General features: G+C 41.5%; 1 protein-coding gene and 1 long non-coding RNA gene across 5 annotated transcripts in view; one reads left to right on the top strand and one right to left on the bottom strand.

The window, feature by feature from the left end:
- Positions 1–18275, bottom strand: part of ece1 (endothelin converting enzyme 1) — a 42560-nt gene that overhangs the window by 1542 nt on the left and 22743 nt on the right. For both annotated transcript variants that reach the window (XM_049586889.1, XM_049586888.1), the window contains 11 exons: positions 17607–17795; positions 16419–16561; positions 16113–16227; positions 6737–6847; positions 6541–6639; positions 6301–6378; positions 6090–6193; positions 5651–5761; positions 2884–2951; positions 2595–2785; positions 1928–2023 (listed from right to left, as the gene is read on the bottom strand). In XM_049586889.1, coding sequence (XP_049442846.1) covers positions 1928–2023; positions 2595–2785; positions 2884–2951; positions 5651–5761; positions 6090–6193; positions 6301–6378; positions 6541–6639; positions 6737–6847; positions 16113–16227; positions 16419–16561; positions 17607–17795 — 1305 coding nt within the window. The remainder of the gene's footprint in view (positions 1–1927; positions 2024–2594; positions 2786–2883; positions 2952–5650; positions 5762–6089; positions 6194–6300; positions 6379–6540; positions 6640–6736; positions 6848–16112; positions 16228–16418; positions 16562–17606; positions 17796–18275) is intronic.
- Positions 6854–16104, top strand: LOC125895231 (uncharacterized). 3 transcript variants are annotated; one of them, XR_007450155.1, is made up of 4 exons: positions 6854–9435; positions 9736–9959; positions 9996–10183; positions 12039–16104. It is a non-coding gene; the product is annotated as an uncharacterized LOC125895231 (long non-coding RNA). The 3 variants fall into 3 exon arrangements; XR_007450156.1 differs by lacking the exon at positions 6854–9435 and adding an exon at positions 9613–9627; XR_007450154.1 differs by lacking the exon at positions 6854–9435 and having other exon boundaries at positions 9450–9959.

The following is an 18275-nucleotide window of genomic DNA, read 5'->3' as shown; positions in this document are numbered from 1 at the left end:
TGACACCACAACCCCTATTCCATAGAAGTTGTGACACTGTGTAAAGCATAAATAAAAACAGAATGCAATGATTCACAAGTCCTTTCTGACCTATATTCAATTTACACTTTAAAGACAATATATTTAATGTTCAAACTTTATCATTATTTGTAAAGATATACTCAAGACAAGACACTCATGGACTTTTATCTTACACATTGTTGAACGTCTCTTAACCAATATTCATTAATATGCAGAGGACTATCACTTTGGAACAACCTTCTTCCATCTCTACAATCATCATCTACATTACTGTTATTCAAAAAACATCTGAAAAGGACTCCAATTTGCAAAGTCTCTAAACACTTCATTGATTTATTTGTAATTTGTGTTTTTTTTTGTTGTTGTTGTTGTAAACTGTACATCTTAAATAATTCTGTAGTAATTCTTAGTCTGGATCTCTTATTCAATTATGCAATTTTCCCTGTATTGTCTATATATGTATGTGCAAATAAACTAAACTAATTTGAATTTGATGCCTGCAGCACATTGCAAAAAAGTTGATACAGGGGAGTGTTTACCTCTGTGTTACATCACTTTTTCCTTTAACAACACTCAGTAAGCATTTGGTAACTGAGGACACTAATTGTTAAAGTTTTGAAGGTGAAATATCTCAAGATTCACAAGTGGGCCTCACAAAATCTTCGAGATTTAACTCAACCATAATGCTGTGCAGAAGGAATAAGATGCTAAAAACACACACATGAGAGGTAACATAACTGTGAGGTGCACAGCTCATACATTCAGACACAGCGCACACAGGCATGTATCAGAGAAGGCCACATCAGGGGGACTCAACCGCTAACAAATAAAAGTAGGTAGCAGAAGATTTAAAGACTGTCTGTGTGAAGGACTGGACCAAAATCTCATCTGAACACTGTGAGACACTTGTTTCTTCACACAGGAAGCATTTTGAAGTTGGCATTGTAAACAAAGGCTTCATCAAGTATTTAATAAATCTCACTGCATTTAATTCCTTTTTCTTGTGTCATTTCATTTTATTGCACGTCATTTTTAAAGATTTAAATGTTATAGAAGTTGTAGATAAGACTCTTGCACACTGTCTAACTTGCAAAAATAATGATTTTAATGCTGCAACGTTTCGGTGACCAGACCTTCATCAGGCAAACAGTCTAGCAACCGAAACGTTGCAGCATTAAAATCATTATTTTTTTAAGTTTAACAGTCTGCAGGAGTCTTTTCTACAAGTTTTATTCCTCTCGTCCCTCTCCTACGCACCTGTTTGAAAGTAGTTGTGCAAAGTATTCCTTCGTTTTAAGGACTGAAATGTTACGATTTCTTCATCAGTGTAATTTGATTGAGTTAAAACCAATGGTTCGAGAAAAACAAAAGATGTGTTTAATACTTATTTCCATCACTGTATGTCAAAAAAAAAGTATGTCATTGCTGTTCTTATGTACATGTTACACAGCGTCCCAACTTTTCTAGAAATCTGGGTTGTGGAAAGCTGTTCCTGCATTCATCATCTTTCAGGTTTCTCTGTGCTCACCTTGACTCTGAGTCTGACACGTGCATGTCTGAGCAGGATTTTCAACTAGTCTGGAACCAATCACAGTCCGGTATGCAACTTATACAACTGTAATGTGGAAACTTGAAGCCTCCAGGACACAAACACTGAGAGCTGACTCCTCAATGAAGCAGGAGGCATCTTGTGTCCAGCAGTTGAACTTGGGAAATGAACAATATTTGCATATTCATAGATTATGGATTTTTTTCAAAGAGGGCGAGGGCGCAGACGTGTAAAAATCCATATCAGGGTATTTTCATGTCTATTAAAACATGTCTGGTGGGGAAGCCATAAGAAATACAGTGAGAAGTAGGTGGACAGGATCATGGAGTCAGAGGAGGTAATGTGAGGGATACAAACCTGGGCAAACCCGACAAAGAACAGCTGATGGTTCGTCAATCCCAGCGCAGGCAGCTTGGCCTCGTCGCCGTTCTTTTCAATCCAGTTCATGTAAGCCTTCAAAGCAACAAACGATCATGTTACACACATGCATTTACAGATCTGCTCATGTAAAAGTGTATAATCACACAGACAGAGGAGAAAAAGAAGATCCACAGTGTCATTTCCCTCTGGTTCACATACCACAAGCTGCTTTTACCTCCGTATGATTTGCTCCTCTGCTTCAGAGCTTGTGACCTTTCATTACATGGAAAGAATGTGTGCATGTGAAGAAGTAACCAGAGGCTGACAAGGCCACTCATAACCACCTGTTGCATTTCCAGGCTTCGCTGTAAACCACACAACCTGCTTTTTCCAATACAGATGAATGGATGTGACCCACAGTGGCCTCGGAGAATAAGCTAATGCCGGGGATTAATGTCAGATCTGCGTGATCGTTTTCCGACCTTCTGAACGTGCTATCTGACATCGTTGCCATAGGAAACATAACAGCAGCAGCCTGAACTTCCTCTCTCTCTCACAGCAGCGTTTAATCGTTCGTCTACATCAGTGACAGAAAGTCATTTTGTGCCCATGATTGAATCACATAAAGAACACATCCACTCCTGCTTCCTATCTGACATCAGACCTTGTAGGCGGCCTTGAGTCCACCGTTGTCAGCGATGTTTTCTCCCAGGGTGTGTCGTCCATTCAGAGGCTCCTTGTTGATGCTGTAATTTCCGTACTGCTCCACCATGCACTGCGCCTGCTTCTTGAACGCCTCCACAGAAGAGTTCTTCCACCAGGGACGCAGATTTCCATCCTTGTCGTATTCTCTCCCTTTGAATAAAAGAGTGATATATTCAACAAATCTTCTAGTATCACGAGAATGATGAGATTTAGCATCTTTGTTTAAAATGGAAAACTCTTCTACCAACCTTGGTCATCAAAAGCATGAGTCAGTTCGTGTCCCATGACGACTCCGATCCCACCGAAGTTAAGAGCTCTGAAAAGAATTCAAAGTCACACATTTTAAAAATGTACATGAAGCACACCTTTTATAACCCTTGACAACAACTTTTCAATATTTGTGTGTATGATGTGTTTTTTCATTGACGCTCTTGGCCCCGCAGAGTAAAGCCATGCCGCAATGATTTTTGTTTCCATTGTCAGGTTAGACGTGCTGAGCCACCCCACGATATGCCGAAGATGGACCTTCTCTGAAGTGGGTCCAAAAATTTAAAAGCCCGCCTTAGAGCAGGTAGCGGTGACATCAAATGTGCGATGTCACGTTTCTGCGCTGACTTTTGGTGATGTTTCTGCTGCAAATGCCAGCAGATACTTTGTCGATTTCTACTGTTTAAAATGCAATGGCAAGCACCTGGTCCACTTCAGAAATACAAGGCCTGTTCGCTCTGTGGACTGAGAAGACCCCGCAAAAGGACCTGGCTGGCGCAACCAGAAATGAGAAGGTCTATCAATCTGTTGCCTGCAAGCTGTAGAAGGTGGAAATCCAGGGTTCCTACATGAAGTGCCGCGAGAAAATTTAAAAACTCCACCAGCAGTACAAGGGGATAATTGACCACAATAACACCAGCGAGGCGGACAGAAAGACGTTCCGGTGGTTTGACTTGTAGGTGTTGAAGGAGCCAAAAAGTCCTACACTGAATATGTGGATGGTTCAAATGATGGAAAAATGATATGGTTAATGAACAATGGCACAGCTTCAGTGGATATATGTCTGGAGGGAGAAATCTGATCGTGTAATAGTACACTTGTAAGAGACACGTTGCACTAAAGACTGGCTCACTACCACAACTGAATAGCTGCCTATCCTGTATTAATGTCTGTCTATGTTTGCTAGACTTCCTGCCTGTTTGTTTGTTTGTTTTTGACTGTTGTGGTATTTTACACAATAATATAATAACATTTTAATTACAAAAAACAAACCTTTTGCCATACTTGCTGATACTGTCACTGTGTCCACACAGTAGTTCATGAGACAGATAATCTGTGGAATAAATCATGCACCTCCGTCTCTGTACTGCAGACATGTCCAAAGTCCAGCCCAGGGATCAATTGTGGCCCACAGACCAATTTTAAACTGCATGTGGTTGTTTCTCATTTGTACAGGATGTTTTTGAATAGCCAATATGATGCGAGAAGCAGCTGGACCCCGCTCAACAAAGTTTGGACACCCCTGCTGTAGAGCTTCCAATGGCATTTGCAAGAATCTACTGCACATGAATGAAACAACCAATCAGAGCCGAGGAGTCTCTAAAGCCCCGTTTCCACCGAGCAGTACGGTTCGGTATGCTTTTTTTCTGTTTCCACTGTGAAAAGTTGTGGATGGTACCAATGGGATCATTCCTACAGTCCCCATCTTTGGTCCCCCCTCTGTTGGGGTACCTAGCACACAGATCTGGTACTAAAAGGTGGAGCTGTGAACACTGCAGTCCGTTGATTGGTCAGTAGAGGACGGTCACTCTGCTCAGGGCTGAGCTGTGTCTAGTTTTGAGGCTCATGTAACCACTGTTCATACTGTGGAGAGTTTTATTAGTAAACTGTGACTATAAAATGAAAGGATGTTTTGCTGCCTCTGCCTCAAATGTTTCCAGAAACTGAAAATAAGAAAGTTTGTGAACCGGCCACCATGTTGTAAACAGTGGATCGAAAACCAAGAGCCAGCTGAAGCAAACTTCCTCATTTTACAGCTGAACAGTACACTAAAATATGTTTCTGTAAACATCTGAGGCGAGAAATAGGCAATGCAGTTACAGAATCTTGATTCATATTTGATCAGCACTGCCTAGTTTGACACTTTGACCCCAATTCTCAAGCAGATTGACAGCTGCGTTAGAGACTCCTCTGCTGTTGTTTTCCTTCAGTGGCCACAGATTCTTGCGAATGCCATTAGAAGCACTACAAGAAGGAGGAACACAATTTTTTCACATATTATCTGTCTTATTATCAGTTTCAAAAAATATTACAAAAAGATACTGTCATAAAAGTTACCAACTGTTTCTTTAGAAGCAACAGTTAGCAAGGAAAAAAATGGGAAAAACTCTTCTTCACTTTTTCGCCAAGATTTAGATGAGAAGATTGATACCACTCTCATGTCTGTCTGTGCTAAACTAAGCTAACTGGCTTCTGGCTCCTGCTTCAGATTGAACAAAGACTGGAAACAGATGGCAGCAGCTAGCCTGGCTCTGTCCAAAGGTAACAAAATCCACCTGCCTGCCAGCACATTTAAATTTCACTATCTTGTTTGTTTAATCTAAATAAAACAAAGTGTAAGTGACAATTTGTGGTCTTACTGAAGGTTATGTGCTTTCTCGTTATGTGTGAGTTCCCACATCTCAGATTTGTTCAGCAATTCAAATTGAATCAAATCAAATTGAATATTCAAATAAAAATAAAAGCTAATGAAGTGAGACAAAATGGCAATTCAGTCTGATTATCAGGTTAAATCTGCAGCACACCGCGGGGCTCTCACGTGTAGTTAAAAAACAGCTGTTCAATTACTTCATCTGGTGCTGCTTGGCTGTGTTTTTTTATTACCAGTGCTGTTTTATACTTCACTGGTGTTTTTATCTTTGCGCTGCTTTGATGTTTTTGTGAACTAAAGACAATTTTCCACTCTGGTTGACAATAAACCTTTTTTATATTTTAATAAAATCCAGATTCGTCGTGCAGGAGACCTACTTAGGCCACGAGCGGCTGTAAAACGGAGCCTGGAGAATTCCTGCAGGCAGCACCATCTCATTCTTGGTCGGGTTGTAGTATGCATTCACAGTCGGAGGGGTCATGCTCCACCTGAAAAAACAAGGAACACAGGACCACCATAAGAAGCTGACATCAAGGGTCACAGCAGATTCAGAGTATCTATAGCGCCTGCTTGGTCGTGCCAGGCTGACTGCAGATGGGTTTGAAAAGCATGGGAACCCTCATCTGTCCCCTCCTCCCCCCTCTCATCTAATTAGAGACAAGGATCAGTTCAGCGGGGAGAAGTTGGTTGCCTGGGAACATTTGTGGATGGCAGCCGTATTCTGCTGAGTCAGTATGATGGGAATGTGTCCCCGGCGGAGCGTGTAGCCTCCTCTCTGGCAGGCGGGGCGGTGGAAGGGAAGAGGGAGCAACTCACTGGTTTCTGTTGGGAGTTTTCCTCAGCTGGTCGGCAGTCACTCTGGCTGAGAAGTTGTAGTACTGCATGACATTTTGGAAGTAGAGCTCCGACACCACCTCGAACTAAAAGAGAAGAATCAGAAGTGATGAGTTTTGTGTTGTGGGGAGACGTTTCTGTGACACATAAAAGTGATGGTCAGGACATGTGATGCAGCTCCACATTTACCTACATCATTGAACACTTTGTCCAGCTTTGTGGCGTTCATGATGAATTCTGGATATCCAACCATGTTGTATATTGCATCCGCCTGTCACCAAATAAAAAAAAAAGACTGTGAAAGACGCATTTTCACACCAGGTGGCAGTGCTGTATTTCTCAGCACACAAAACACAGCTCATTCAGATGTTAATGTCTGCCTAAAGCTTCAGTAGGAAACTTCCTGGGAAAGAAACACACATCTTCCTCCTACCTTTTCTTTCGCTGCTTTTTTTGTCTCCGAGTCCATCCAGCTCACATACTTCAGGCTGTCCTCAAACGCCCGTTTAATCTCTGCAACCATATCCTCAGCCTGGAGCACAGAAGACAAAGAGGAAAGTCATAAAAGCACATCATCTCGCACAGCAGGAGCGGCAATTTGTGAAGGAAAGGACTTTCAGACGGCTTACAATGGCCTTGCTGTCCTCGGCAAAGGTGGCTTTGACAAACATGGCTCCCAGAGCGAAGCCCAGGGCGCTGTCTGTGTCGCTGACACACACCTTCCAGCGTGGAGTGCAGCTCTGCAACACCAGATGAACACATCAAAACATGTTGGAAAAATGCATCATCACTGTTAGATAACATCCAACTATCTGGAATGTGATTTCTCTGTCAGTGTGCCATATTTCGTTCAACCCGTTTCGTCACTTCTTGTATTTCCCAGAATAAACGTGACCAATCTCCCAGGACGTGGGTAGACTTGTACCATTCAGCCCTGGGCAACGTGTGTAGGTGGAGAAAATTGTGGTGATGGCGAAACAGTAGCAGAGTGAAAGTCAGACCGTGAAAGTGTTTCTGTGAAGACAATGCAGTCTAGTAACAGACTGCTGTTTCTCCTGCAAAGCAGTGTGACAGTTTGGCCAATCCATTCCGACTTCTCACCTAATGCATGCTGGGATAGAGGCCTCCTACCACTCTGAACAGGATAAACATGAATGTAAGATTGATGTTTTTCTCCCTATATGTGAAAAAGGGGCCTACATTTTCTATTGGCTGTGGAGCTGCAACATAAATGTCTTTACACGTCCAAAATTACGACCCACAACCCTAACCGACCCAAGCATTAGTTAAATATATGTATGCTCTACTGTTCTTGCACAAGATATTACAGACCCGATCCAGAGAGTGTCCGAGAGGAGAGGGACCCGAGACGTGGGACAGGTAACCTACCTGACAAACCTGCTACTTAAAACTGCCACTAAAAATGCCACTCTACTGCAAAGAACATTTATCATGTCAGATACAACAGACTGTTCTCACACATCTTAATGTATATAATGTTTAATAATGTTTGAGAAGTCTATTTTTATTTTATTCTATTGTCACCTATTTTGCTGTTGTGATGTGAGCTGCTTTAATGATTTGATTTCCCCAGCTTACTATCCATCTTTCCCCAGCTTAGCCTCCAGCTCCCTGGTGCTGCAGCTCAACATGCTTTCACCTTATTTCTGTATTTGTGATCTGACCATATGTCAGCACAGTCAGTCATCACACAAGTTACACACTCAGCACTTTTGTGTGTGTTGGATCTCGGATCCCAGATACCAGTTAGACTAATGAAGACTTCTACTGCAACAAATAATGATTGATTAACTGATGAGTTGTCAACTATTACATTCATTGGTAACCAACGTGATAATTGATAAGTCAGTTTGAGTAGTTTTTGAAGGGAAAAAAAGTCATAATTGTCTGATTCCAGCTTCTTCAATCTGAATATTTTCTGGTTTCTTTACTCCTACTTTAACAGTAAACTGAATATCTTTGGGTTTTGGTCAAAACAAGACATTTGAGAACATTGTTTTAGGCTTTGAGAAACACTGATCAACATTTGTCACCATTTTCTAACATTTTATGACCAAACAAATAATCAATTAATCGAGGAAAAAAGACAGATTAAAGGTCCAGTGTGTAGGATTTGGGGGGGTATATAGGCAGAAATGGAATATAATATAATAAGTATGTTTTCTTTAGTGTGTAATCACCTGAAAGTAAGAGTTGTCATGTTTTTGTAACCTTAGAATGAGCTGTTTATGTCTACATTGGGAGCAGGTCCTCATCCACGGAGATCTCAATGTTGCATCCCCATGTTTCTACAGTAACCCAGAATGGACAAAACAAACGCTGGCTCTCGATAGGGCCATTCACCAACATTCACCAACATTCAGTGTTTTAACCGGTTTTAATCACCAGGTCCATTGGTTTTGGAGAGAGATCTCGGCAGTAAAAATCTCCTGAACAATAAACACTAAAGGAATTCTAACCAGGAGAAGTACAGCTAGATGCCAATAAACCCCCCTAAATCTGACACGCTGGACTTTTAATTGACAATGAAAATAATTATTAGTTGCAGCCCTAAGTGGTTGTATTCCTGCCAGAGGAAGAAATAAAAAGACATCAATGCTAAAATTAATCAGCATAGTTTTGATGCTTTTTGGATATGTACAGAACACAAAACATAAACTATAGCTGCCACTGTTAAAAAAATCTTGAATATTTCTTATTCTTTTCTAAAATAGACAGAAAATCCACACAAATGAGGGAAAGGGTTGTGATCATGACAAATGTGTGACCTCTGTGCTCAGTGTTCTTGAGGCAGAGCTGAGCTGTTATCTCTCTGTGGGCTGAGACACAGTGTTCTCTCTAAAGGACAAAGTGGCTTTTTTGTTTGGACAAAACAACCAAGACACCACACATGGTATTTACAGTCAAAGCTGAAGCAAAGCATGCGAAAAGCAAAATATCCTGTTTTTGCCCTCATTCAGAAAAATACAATATTCCTGCTGATCTGTTTACATGACTAATGAAAAGGAATATTCCACTAATACCACTGTTTACATGCAGCTGTGCAAACTCACATTAACACTGACATTGTTTATCACTTCAAGATATTGAAAAGTTGGAGTCGTTTTTGCGATTTTGCTTCTTTGCTTGTTTTCCACCAGTGGCCATGTATCTCTACTCCACAGCCTTGCGACCTGTTGGCTTGTGAACAACCAATGCAAGAGGCCGAGTGTCGCAATAAAAACCCTAAACGCATATTCTGAATGTGCTGTATACATGTCCAAACACTATTAAAACCCAACTAATAGGTAGGTAGGTAGGTAGGTAGGTCGGTAGGTCGGTAGGTAGGTACACAGGTATGTGTATAGGGAGGTAGGTAGGTACAGAGGGAGGGAGGGAGGGAGGGAGGGAGGGAGAGAGATAGGTAGGTACATAGGAAGGTAGATTGGTAGATGGGTAGGTAGGTAGGTAGGTAGATAGGTAGGTACATAGGGAGGTAGATTGGTAGGTAGGTAGGTAGGTACACAGGCATGTGTATAGGGAGGTAGATAGGTACATAGGTAGGTTGGTAGATAGGTACATAGGGAGGTAGGTAGGTAGGTAGGTAGGTAGGTACATAGGGAGGGAGGTACATAGGGAGGTAAGTAGGTAGGTCAGTAGGTAGATAGGTACATAAGGAAGTAGATAGGTAGGTAGGTGAGTAGGTAGGTACATAGGGAGGGAGGTAGGTAGGTAGGTACATAGGGAGGTAAGTAGGTAGGTCAGTAGGTAGATAGGTACATAAGGAAGTAGGTAGGTAGGTAGGTAGGTAGGTAGGTGAGTAGGCTGGTACATAGGGAGGTAGGTAGGTAGGTACATAGGGAGGGAGGGTGGGAGGTAGGTAGATAGGTAAGTAGGTAGGTAGGTACATAGGGAGGTAGGTAGGTAGGTAAGTACATAGGGAGGGAGGGAGGTAGGGAGGGAGGGAGGTAGGTAGGTATATAGGTACACAGGTATGTGTATAGGGAGGTAGGTAGGTACATAGGGAGGTAGGTAGATAGGTAAGTAGGTAGGTAGGTACATAGGGAGGTAGGTAGGTAGGTAAGTACATAGGGAGGGAGGGAGGGAGGGAGGTAGGTAGGTCCATAGGTATACAGGTACAGTGCCCTCCAAAAGTATTGGAACAGTGAGTCCAATTCATTTACTTTTGTTCTAGACTGAAAACATTTGGGTTTGACATCAAAAGATGAATATGAGACAAGAGATCAACATTTCAGCTTTTATTTCCAGGTATTTACATCTGGATCTGATACACAACTTAGAAGATAGCATTATTTGTAATGGAACACAAAATTTTTAGGTGAGCAAAAGTATTGGAACATATAAACTTAAAATAGATTAAAGTGAATGAGACTTAATATTTAGTTGCAAATCCTTTGCTTTCAATAACTGCATCAAGCCTGTGACCCATTGACATCACCAAACTTTTGCATCCTTCTTTTGTGATGCTTTTCCAGGCTTTCACCGCAGCCTCTTTCAGTTGTTGTTTGTTTGGGGGGTTACTCCCTTCAGTCTCCTCTTCAGCAGGTAAAATGCATGCTCTATTGGGTTTAAGTCTGGAGACTGACTTGGCCAGTCTAAAACCTTCCACTTCTTGCCCCTGATGAACTCCTTTGTTGTTTTGGCAGTGTGTTTTGGGTCGTTATCTTGCTGCATGATGAAGGATCTCCCAATCAGTTTGGTTGCATCTTTCTTTAAATTAGCAAACAAAATGTTTCTGTAGACTTCTGAGTTCATTTTGCTGCTGCCATCATGTGTTACATCATCAATGAAGATGAAAGAGTCCGTCCCAGAAGAAGCCATGCAAGCCCAAGCCATGACATTACCTCCACCGTGTTTCACAGATGAGCTTGTATGTTTGGGATCATGAGCAGATCCTTTCTTTCTCCAAACTTTCGCCTTTCCGTCACTTTGGGAAAAGTTAATCTTTGTCTCATCAGTCCATAAAACTTTTTCCAGAATTTTTGAGGCTCATCTCTGTACCTTTTGGCAAATTCCAGCCTGGCCTTCCTATTCTTCTTGCTAATGAGTGGTTTGCATCTTCTGGTGTAGCCTCTGGACTTTTGTTCATGAAGTCTTCTGCGAACAGTAGATTGTGATACCTTCACTCCTGCCCTCTGGAGGTTGTTGCTGATGTCACTAACAGTTGTTTTAGGATCTTTCTTTACAGCTCTCACAATGTTTCTGTCATCAACTGCTGATGTTTTCCTTGGTCTACCTGTTCGCCTGTTGCTTAGTACACCAGTGGTTTCTTTCTTCTTCAGGACATTCCAAATGGTTGTACTGGCTATGGCCAATGTTTGTGCAATGGCTCTGATTGATTGTCCATCTTCTCTCAGATTCACAATTGCTTCTTTTTCACCCATAGACAGCTCTCTGGTTTTCATGTTGGTTCCACCTCTAAATGCAGTCTGCACAGGCAAAATCTATCGTACCCAATCTGAAACTGAGCTCAGACATTCAGTGCTATTTATTGTTTGAATAATCAATGTAATTGGGAGACACCTGGGCAACAAAACACACCTGTCAGTGACATGTTCCAATACTTTTGCTCTCATGAAAAATGGGTGGGTTCAAACAAAAGGTGCTATCTTCTAAGTTGTGTATCAGATCCAGATGTAAATACCTGGAAATAAAAGCTGAAATGTTGATCTCTTGTCCCATAATTCATCTTTTGATGTCAAACCCAAATATTTTCAGTCTACAACAAAAATAAAGGAATTGGCCTCACTGTTCCAATACTTTTGGAGGGCAATGTATGTGTATAGGGAGGTAGGTAGGTACATAGGGAGGTAAGTAGGTAGGTCAGTAGTCAGATAGGTACATAAGGAAGTAGGAAGTTAGGTAGGTAAGTAGGTAGGTAGGTACATAGGGAGGGAGGGAGGTATGTAGGTACATAGGGAGGTAAGTAGGTAGGTCAGTAGGTAGATAGGTACATAAGGAAGTAGGAAGTTAGGTAGGTAAGTAGGTAGGTCAGTAGTCAGATAGGTACATAAGGAAGTAGGAAGTTAGGTAGGTAAGTAGGTAGGTAGGTACATAGGGAGGGAGGGAGGTATGTAGGTACATAGGGAGGTAAGTAGGTAGGTCAGTAGGTAGATAGGTACATAAGGAAGTAGGTAGGTAGGTAGGTAAGTAGGTAGGTAGGTACATAGGGAGGTAAGTAGGTAGATAGGTACATAAGGAAGTAGGTAGGTAGGTATGTCGGTATAGGTCATTGGTTGGAGATGGATGGATGGATGGATGGATGGATGGATAACTATTGCGTACAGCAGTGGAAATTTGAAAAGGTCTCACTTGGAATATCCAAACAGAATATTCTGTTTACATGAACTGTATCAAATTTAGAATATTGTCAGAATAATACTGGGATATTAGTGAGCATGTAAACACAGTCAATTTTTGAACCTACATAAACTTTAAAGCGACATACTCCAGTCGTGTGTACTGAAACTTTGATTTACCTTGCAAACAGAAAAGTTTCCTTTAGTGACAGTAAATGTGCTTTTATGTGTTTAATTTTTATTTTGTAGCCACAATTTCAGGCATTACGCTGAAAATCTGGCATTTTGTTTATCCCTGTTTTTACTCATATTTACAAAACATTAACACACAAATGCACATATCTCTTTCAACAACTGTGTCTCTATCTATCTTAAAACAATGATTTTACATCTAAACTTAATAAACACAATTTCACTCTAAACCAGCCACTTCGCTGACTGTCAAACATTCCTTATATGCCAAAGTTATTATCAGGTGAAAGGAAGGACAAGGACAAATGGGGATGCATGTAAACACAGATAAAGAGGACACGAGGTTGGACGGAGGAAATGAGGAGTGTTCTGAGCAAGCAAACAGCAAGTTGTAAACGCGTGCACGGAGGCACGGATGGAAAAAAAGAGACTCGGCCGCACTGTCACATAAAACAGATACTCAGAGATACACAGAAAGTTTTGGGTTTGTTGTTACAGCTTGACCCCAGTTGAAAAGAAGGTGGAGGGAACAGGATCCTGCTGAGATAAGGGCTGAGGCCACCGGAGCCTTCACAGTCAAACTGTTACTCACTGAGGAGAAAACAAACTGCTGCCGAGTTCATATAATGTAGATTTAGACAGGATCCGTGTTTAAGTTTTAATATCTTTGACTACGTGTGCGATTAAAGTCTCAGTTCACCCAATTTCCGAAAACAATTTTCCCATTTATCTGCAGTGTAGTGGCATCAAGTAACACAGATTATTTTGGTTTAATTAACCTTGGATTTAGGATGAATTTTTGCTTTCGACCCCAAAGGATAAAACAATGTCCCAGTCGCTCTGGATAATCCACAAACATCAAACAGTTTTCAGTGGAACAACTTCTTTGGTCGAAAGCGGTTCCAGTAAAAAACTGATCCAGAGCGAGGTCTGTGGATTATCTAGAGGAACCAGGTCACTGTCCCTGGAAAGACACGTCACTGTCGAACGTTTTACATGGAAAATTTCAATCTTATTTGCAGCTGAACTTATCCTTTAGCCTCGCCACTAACCATCTGACTGTGTCCACATGTTCCTGAAAAACAAGTTAGTGAGAGAAATCACGTTACGGCAGGAAATCCTTGTAAATCCTCAACGTGCATTCAGAATACATTTACCCAAAATAACAATTTTCAATCAAGACTGTGACACGTGCAATGATGCCATTTTAGTGTTTTCTGATTTGTATGTTTTGTTTGGAGTATTTTAAGCCCAGTTCAGACCACAGATTTATGAAGAGACGAGTTGAAACAGGCAGCTACTTGCAATGTGCCGTTCTGCAACATTCTAAAAACCTGCCGGTTCACACCAATGCAACTAGATGAGATGGTGTATCATCTCTATGCTACAATTATCCGTACTTGCGTTCTGCTTTTCAGCTTTTCAGGCTGATTTTGTGGATGAATATAATTTGTAGCTTCTTAGAATATGAATGAGTATAGTGATAGTGAGATACTGGCTACAGCTGCATTTGTAGTAGTGGTGAAACGGTGAAAACCTAAAAAAAACGAGCATCAGATGGACTGTATTCATAATAAATACACCACAATAATATAAGTAAGCAGCGCCAATTAGTTAGTCTATGAGAATGTGTGTGTGTGTGAGGGGGCGTAAGCACATACAGCGAGCAGCAGCGACTCACCACCCGACACTGGCACACCGTGAGGACAGAAACAGAGGGCTTGGCGGAGACGGAGCATCTGCGACAGTAGGCCAACACGCCGCCCGTGGTCATTTTGACTTGACCACAAGCTTCACTACATGCCGATTGGCCGTTGAAACCAGTGACCAGCCTTACATTCTAAGACCAGCTGTCAGCAATTTGACCAATTGAATTGCAGGTGACACCATCAGCCAGCTTGAGTCGAGCTCAGACGGCCAGTTCACACCGCTGCAACTTTTCAGGTTTTGTCAGAAATCAAGTTTGTCAAGCAGACATCTAGCTTTTTCTTCTTTTTTTTTTTTTTTTTTAGCAGATTTATCTTTTAAATCTCTTATCCTAACTATTAAAACCAGGTTTCTCCTTTAATTTTCCTCCTTTTATTGATTTAACTGCACTGTAACTGTTATTCTTGTATTTTATGCCCATCTCGGTGTAATTTAACTATTTATTTATTTTTATTCTGTAGTTCTTTAAAGCTATAGTGCGTAACTTCTACAGGTCCGTAAATGTCCGTTTCACCCAAACCACTACTAGAGGAGATGACACAATGCTGATTAAGCCGATCGGCTCCTCTAATATCTCGCAGTATTTTTCTATATATATCATTTTTAGTTTGCGTGTCAACCGGCGACATTCCCGCGCTGGCGCACAGGAAATGCTTCCTCACAACAAGAAGGGAGGGGGAGGAAGAGTGGCGAGTGTCATAGCAAGAGGTAGAGTGCAGGTAGAAAGAGAAAGCAACATGGCGGAGAAGCGGCCGAGACACGGTTCAGAAGTGGATCCTACCACAAAGAAAAAGCCTGGACGTTCGGCTGAAGGTCTGTTAGCAAAGAAGGAAAGTGACCGACGGAGAAGGCAAACAAGGATTTGTATTGGCATCGCTTTTCCTCGGTGGAGAGCCCTGAAGGAAGAAATTGGGCTGAGGGCAGACACGGATGTTGCCTTGCTGCTGTTGGATAAGTAAGTGACTTGGTTTATAATTATATTATGAGTAGTATGTGTTGCTGTTACATGTACTGGACCTAGTACTTTATTATTTTCTTGGAAATGGTGCTATGAACGTAATGTAATGTTAGCAGCCTGGTGTTCGCCACGTTGTGTAGCATTGTGTACACAGTGTGAAGCGAGTGTTACTGTGTGTACACGGTGAGTGGCGACTGGCGAGTGTTACTCTGTGTACATGGAAGTGCCGTCGGCGACAGAAGTTACGCACTATAGCTTTAAATGAATTGCTTGTAAATTACCTTTTATAATGTGTTTCTTATGCACCTTGTGTAGATGCTTTTGATGTTTTATGTAGAGCACTGCTGAAATGTGCTGTATAAATAAACTTGTCTTGCCTTAAATAAAGTTTAAGAACCCAGGTTGCTACATTAAAGCCAACATGAAGCACCGATGAGTCATTTTAAGTTCTTTTACTAAGGTCTTATCATACTGAAGGGAAAATCCTGCTCCTCTGTCGTTGCCAATTTCCATTTTTCTGCATTCAGTGAAAACAGAGCTGAGTGTCACACACAAGAACGAGAGGTCAAGTGAGAGCTCTCTAAATCAAACTGTTTGGCTTTGAGCCATTTCCTCTGCCGCACACACTGGCCTTCTAAAAGGCCAAATACATGCAGAAGGACAATGACAAAACAGCGACTTAGATACTTGTATGCAGTTCACAAATGTGTTAAAACACATTATCAGGATGAGAATTTGCCCCAGGACTTTTTATCTGCTTAATCCCACCTCTGTGTTTAAATCTCTCTGTGTCATGCTGGATTATAGAGTGTACATTTTATCTCTCACCTTCTTGGTCCCGTACATGACCTCAAGGAAGCGCTGCTCTGCGTCCTGGAACCTCTCATCCAAAATGGACACCATCTTCCTCACCACTTTCATTATCATGTAGTTGTTGAGGAGGCTGAAAAAAGGAAATATCACATTCATTGTTTTGCTGCTCTCTTCAGTAGCTGCCTGAATGTTCACCACTGTGCCTTTCAGCAGGAGGATTTATGCACGTATCTACTGTGTAAACATGAACAGACATGGTAATGTTCAACCTGTAATTGATGTTTAAATGGGAAAACTATTAAGGCCTGCAAAGTGTCTGACCTTTTATTTGTTTTAGTTATGAGGTCAGAAACTTGCTGGAGGTATTCTTTGGCATAAACAACCACCGGCTCTGACTCGTTGAGCTGCACAGGAGCAAACACTTCTGTGAGGTATGGCATCCAGTCCACTGCAGGAACCAGAGTCTGCGGACACACAGATAAAACACACATAACCAAACACTGACACATGCTGTTGGGAAACATTTGATACACAAATATGTAGAATTCCATTTATATTTTAACACTAATATAGCTTTTCACTTTCTTTGGTACAATCTACTGCTAGCTAACCTAGCACCACTGAGCTAGCTAATGTTACAGCTCCACAAAGCATTTCTCTCCAGTTGAAAACAACAGGCACTCCTCAGGAAAAGCAAAGCTGTCAGCGCTTTGAAAGTGCAGCATGTTTTCAGCTGCAATGCTTTACTTGCGTCTAATTGCTATGGCACGGAATATGTGCAGAAATAAAAATGTTGGCGCAAGGTAGAATTCTTGCTCTGGATGAAGGGAAGGCTGAAGCATGAAGGGAGAGAGGACGGACCCTCTGGTCTGTGTGGATTCATGAGAGGAAACATATATAAATATATATACACTGTATTAACATATTTCTCTTCTGTTATTGTTGTTGTTCAGCACTTGTACATGGAAGATGTGACAGCTGGTCTTTGTGGTATTTGTCCCTCCTTCACTGTGACTGAACAGTTGGGTAAAAAGTGACAGTGAAGAGCACAGCATTTTTCCCATAGATTAACATTTAACACTCGGTGCTCAAAAAAAATGCTGCACTCCCATTGCAAAGAACTGAAAAGAGGCACGCTTCCTTCTGTGCAGTGATACAGTTGGCAGGTGTAATTCAGCAGAAAGAAAACAGTTCCCACTTAAAACTGCTCACAACAAATTCTGTGGATTATCTTGAGTAGCTGGGTTGTGATTTCTGCAAAGAGACATTGCTGTTGAGTTTTCGAAATGTATTTTTTTGGTGTTTTGAGCACCACAAGCTGAGTGCCATCTAGTTCCATTGTACTGGAGAGAAGGCAGACATCTCAATGGCCGATATCTTCAACACTCTGCAACTCACACCAAAACAATCTAGATTAATAAATAGCACTACAAGTAGGAGGTAAAATATGTATTTTTGATTTTGAGGTGAACTATCCCTTTAAGTGCTGTTTACTGTTGCTGTACTTACTGTCAGATCTTTGGCCTTCATCTTATGGTAGATGAGCTCCTCATCTCTCCTCTCCTCCTGAGGGACTGTGATGTTGGCCAGGGTGGTTTCAAAGTCCACGATCTCCTGCATCAGCGCCCGAGACGTTTCCTCGGAGCCGCCCAGGAGAACCCCTAACTCCGTCAGGAAGTTTAGGTATGCCGTCAAATACTGCAAAGTCCAAAACAGGCAGCAGAGTGAGGTGGAGGTGGGGGTGGAGGGGGTCGGGGAGACAAAGTGTGAGTGTATGAGAAGAATTCAATTAGGAAAGTAATCCTGAGCTATGCAAACACAAGCTACTCTGCAGAGTTTCTCCCCTGAAGCTGAAATATTTTCTTTAATATTTGTTGACTTTCTTTGCAAACATCCACAACGAGCCTGTGGGTATTTTCAGAGTTAAATTACAGGTCATTTCTTTTGTTATTTCTCATTACAGAAAATTACAGATCTTGATTTAATGGCCTGACTTAAGCTTCAATTTATTTTAAAGGTGGCTCCATCATTATCATTATTATTATCATTGATGTTTCTATATCATTCTGTCGCTTTACATTAGTGTAACTTATGTATTCAGATCCTAAAATTCAGATTTTGATCAAAATATGTGTATTTCAGCCTCAAAATGTAATTTTCTCAGGCCCCTCTGAAAAC

The sequence above is a fragment of the Epinephelus fuscoguttatus genome, linkage group LG1, assembly GCF_011397635.1.
Source record: "Epinephelus fuscoguttatus linkage group LG1, E.fuscoguttatus.final_Chr_v1".
In the NCBI taxonomy this organism is placed as follows: domain Eukaryota; kingdom Metazoa; phylum Chordata; class Actinopteri; order Perciformes; family Serranidae; genus Epinephelus; species Epinephelus fuscoguttatus.
Note: the sequence above shows the minus strand (reverse complement) of the source record. Positions and strands in the feature narration are given on the sequence as shown.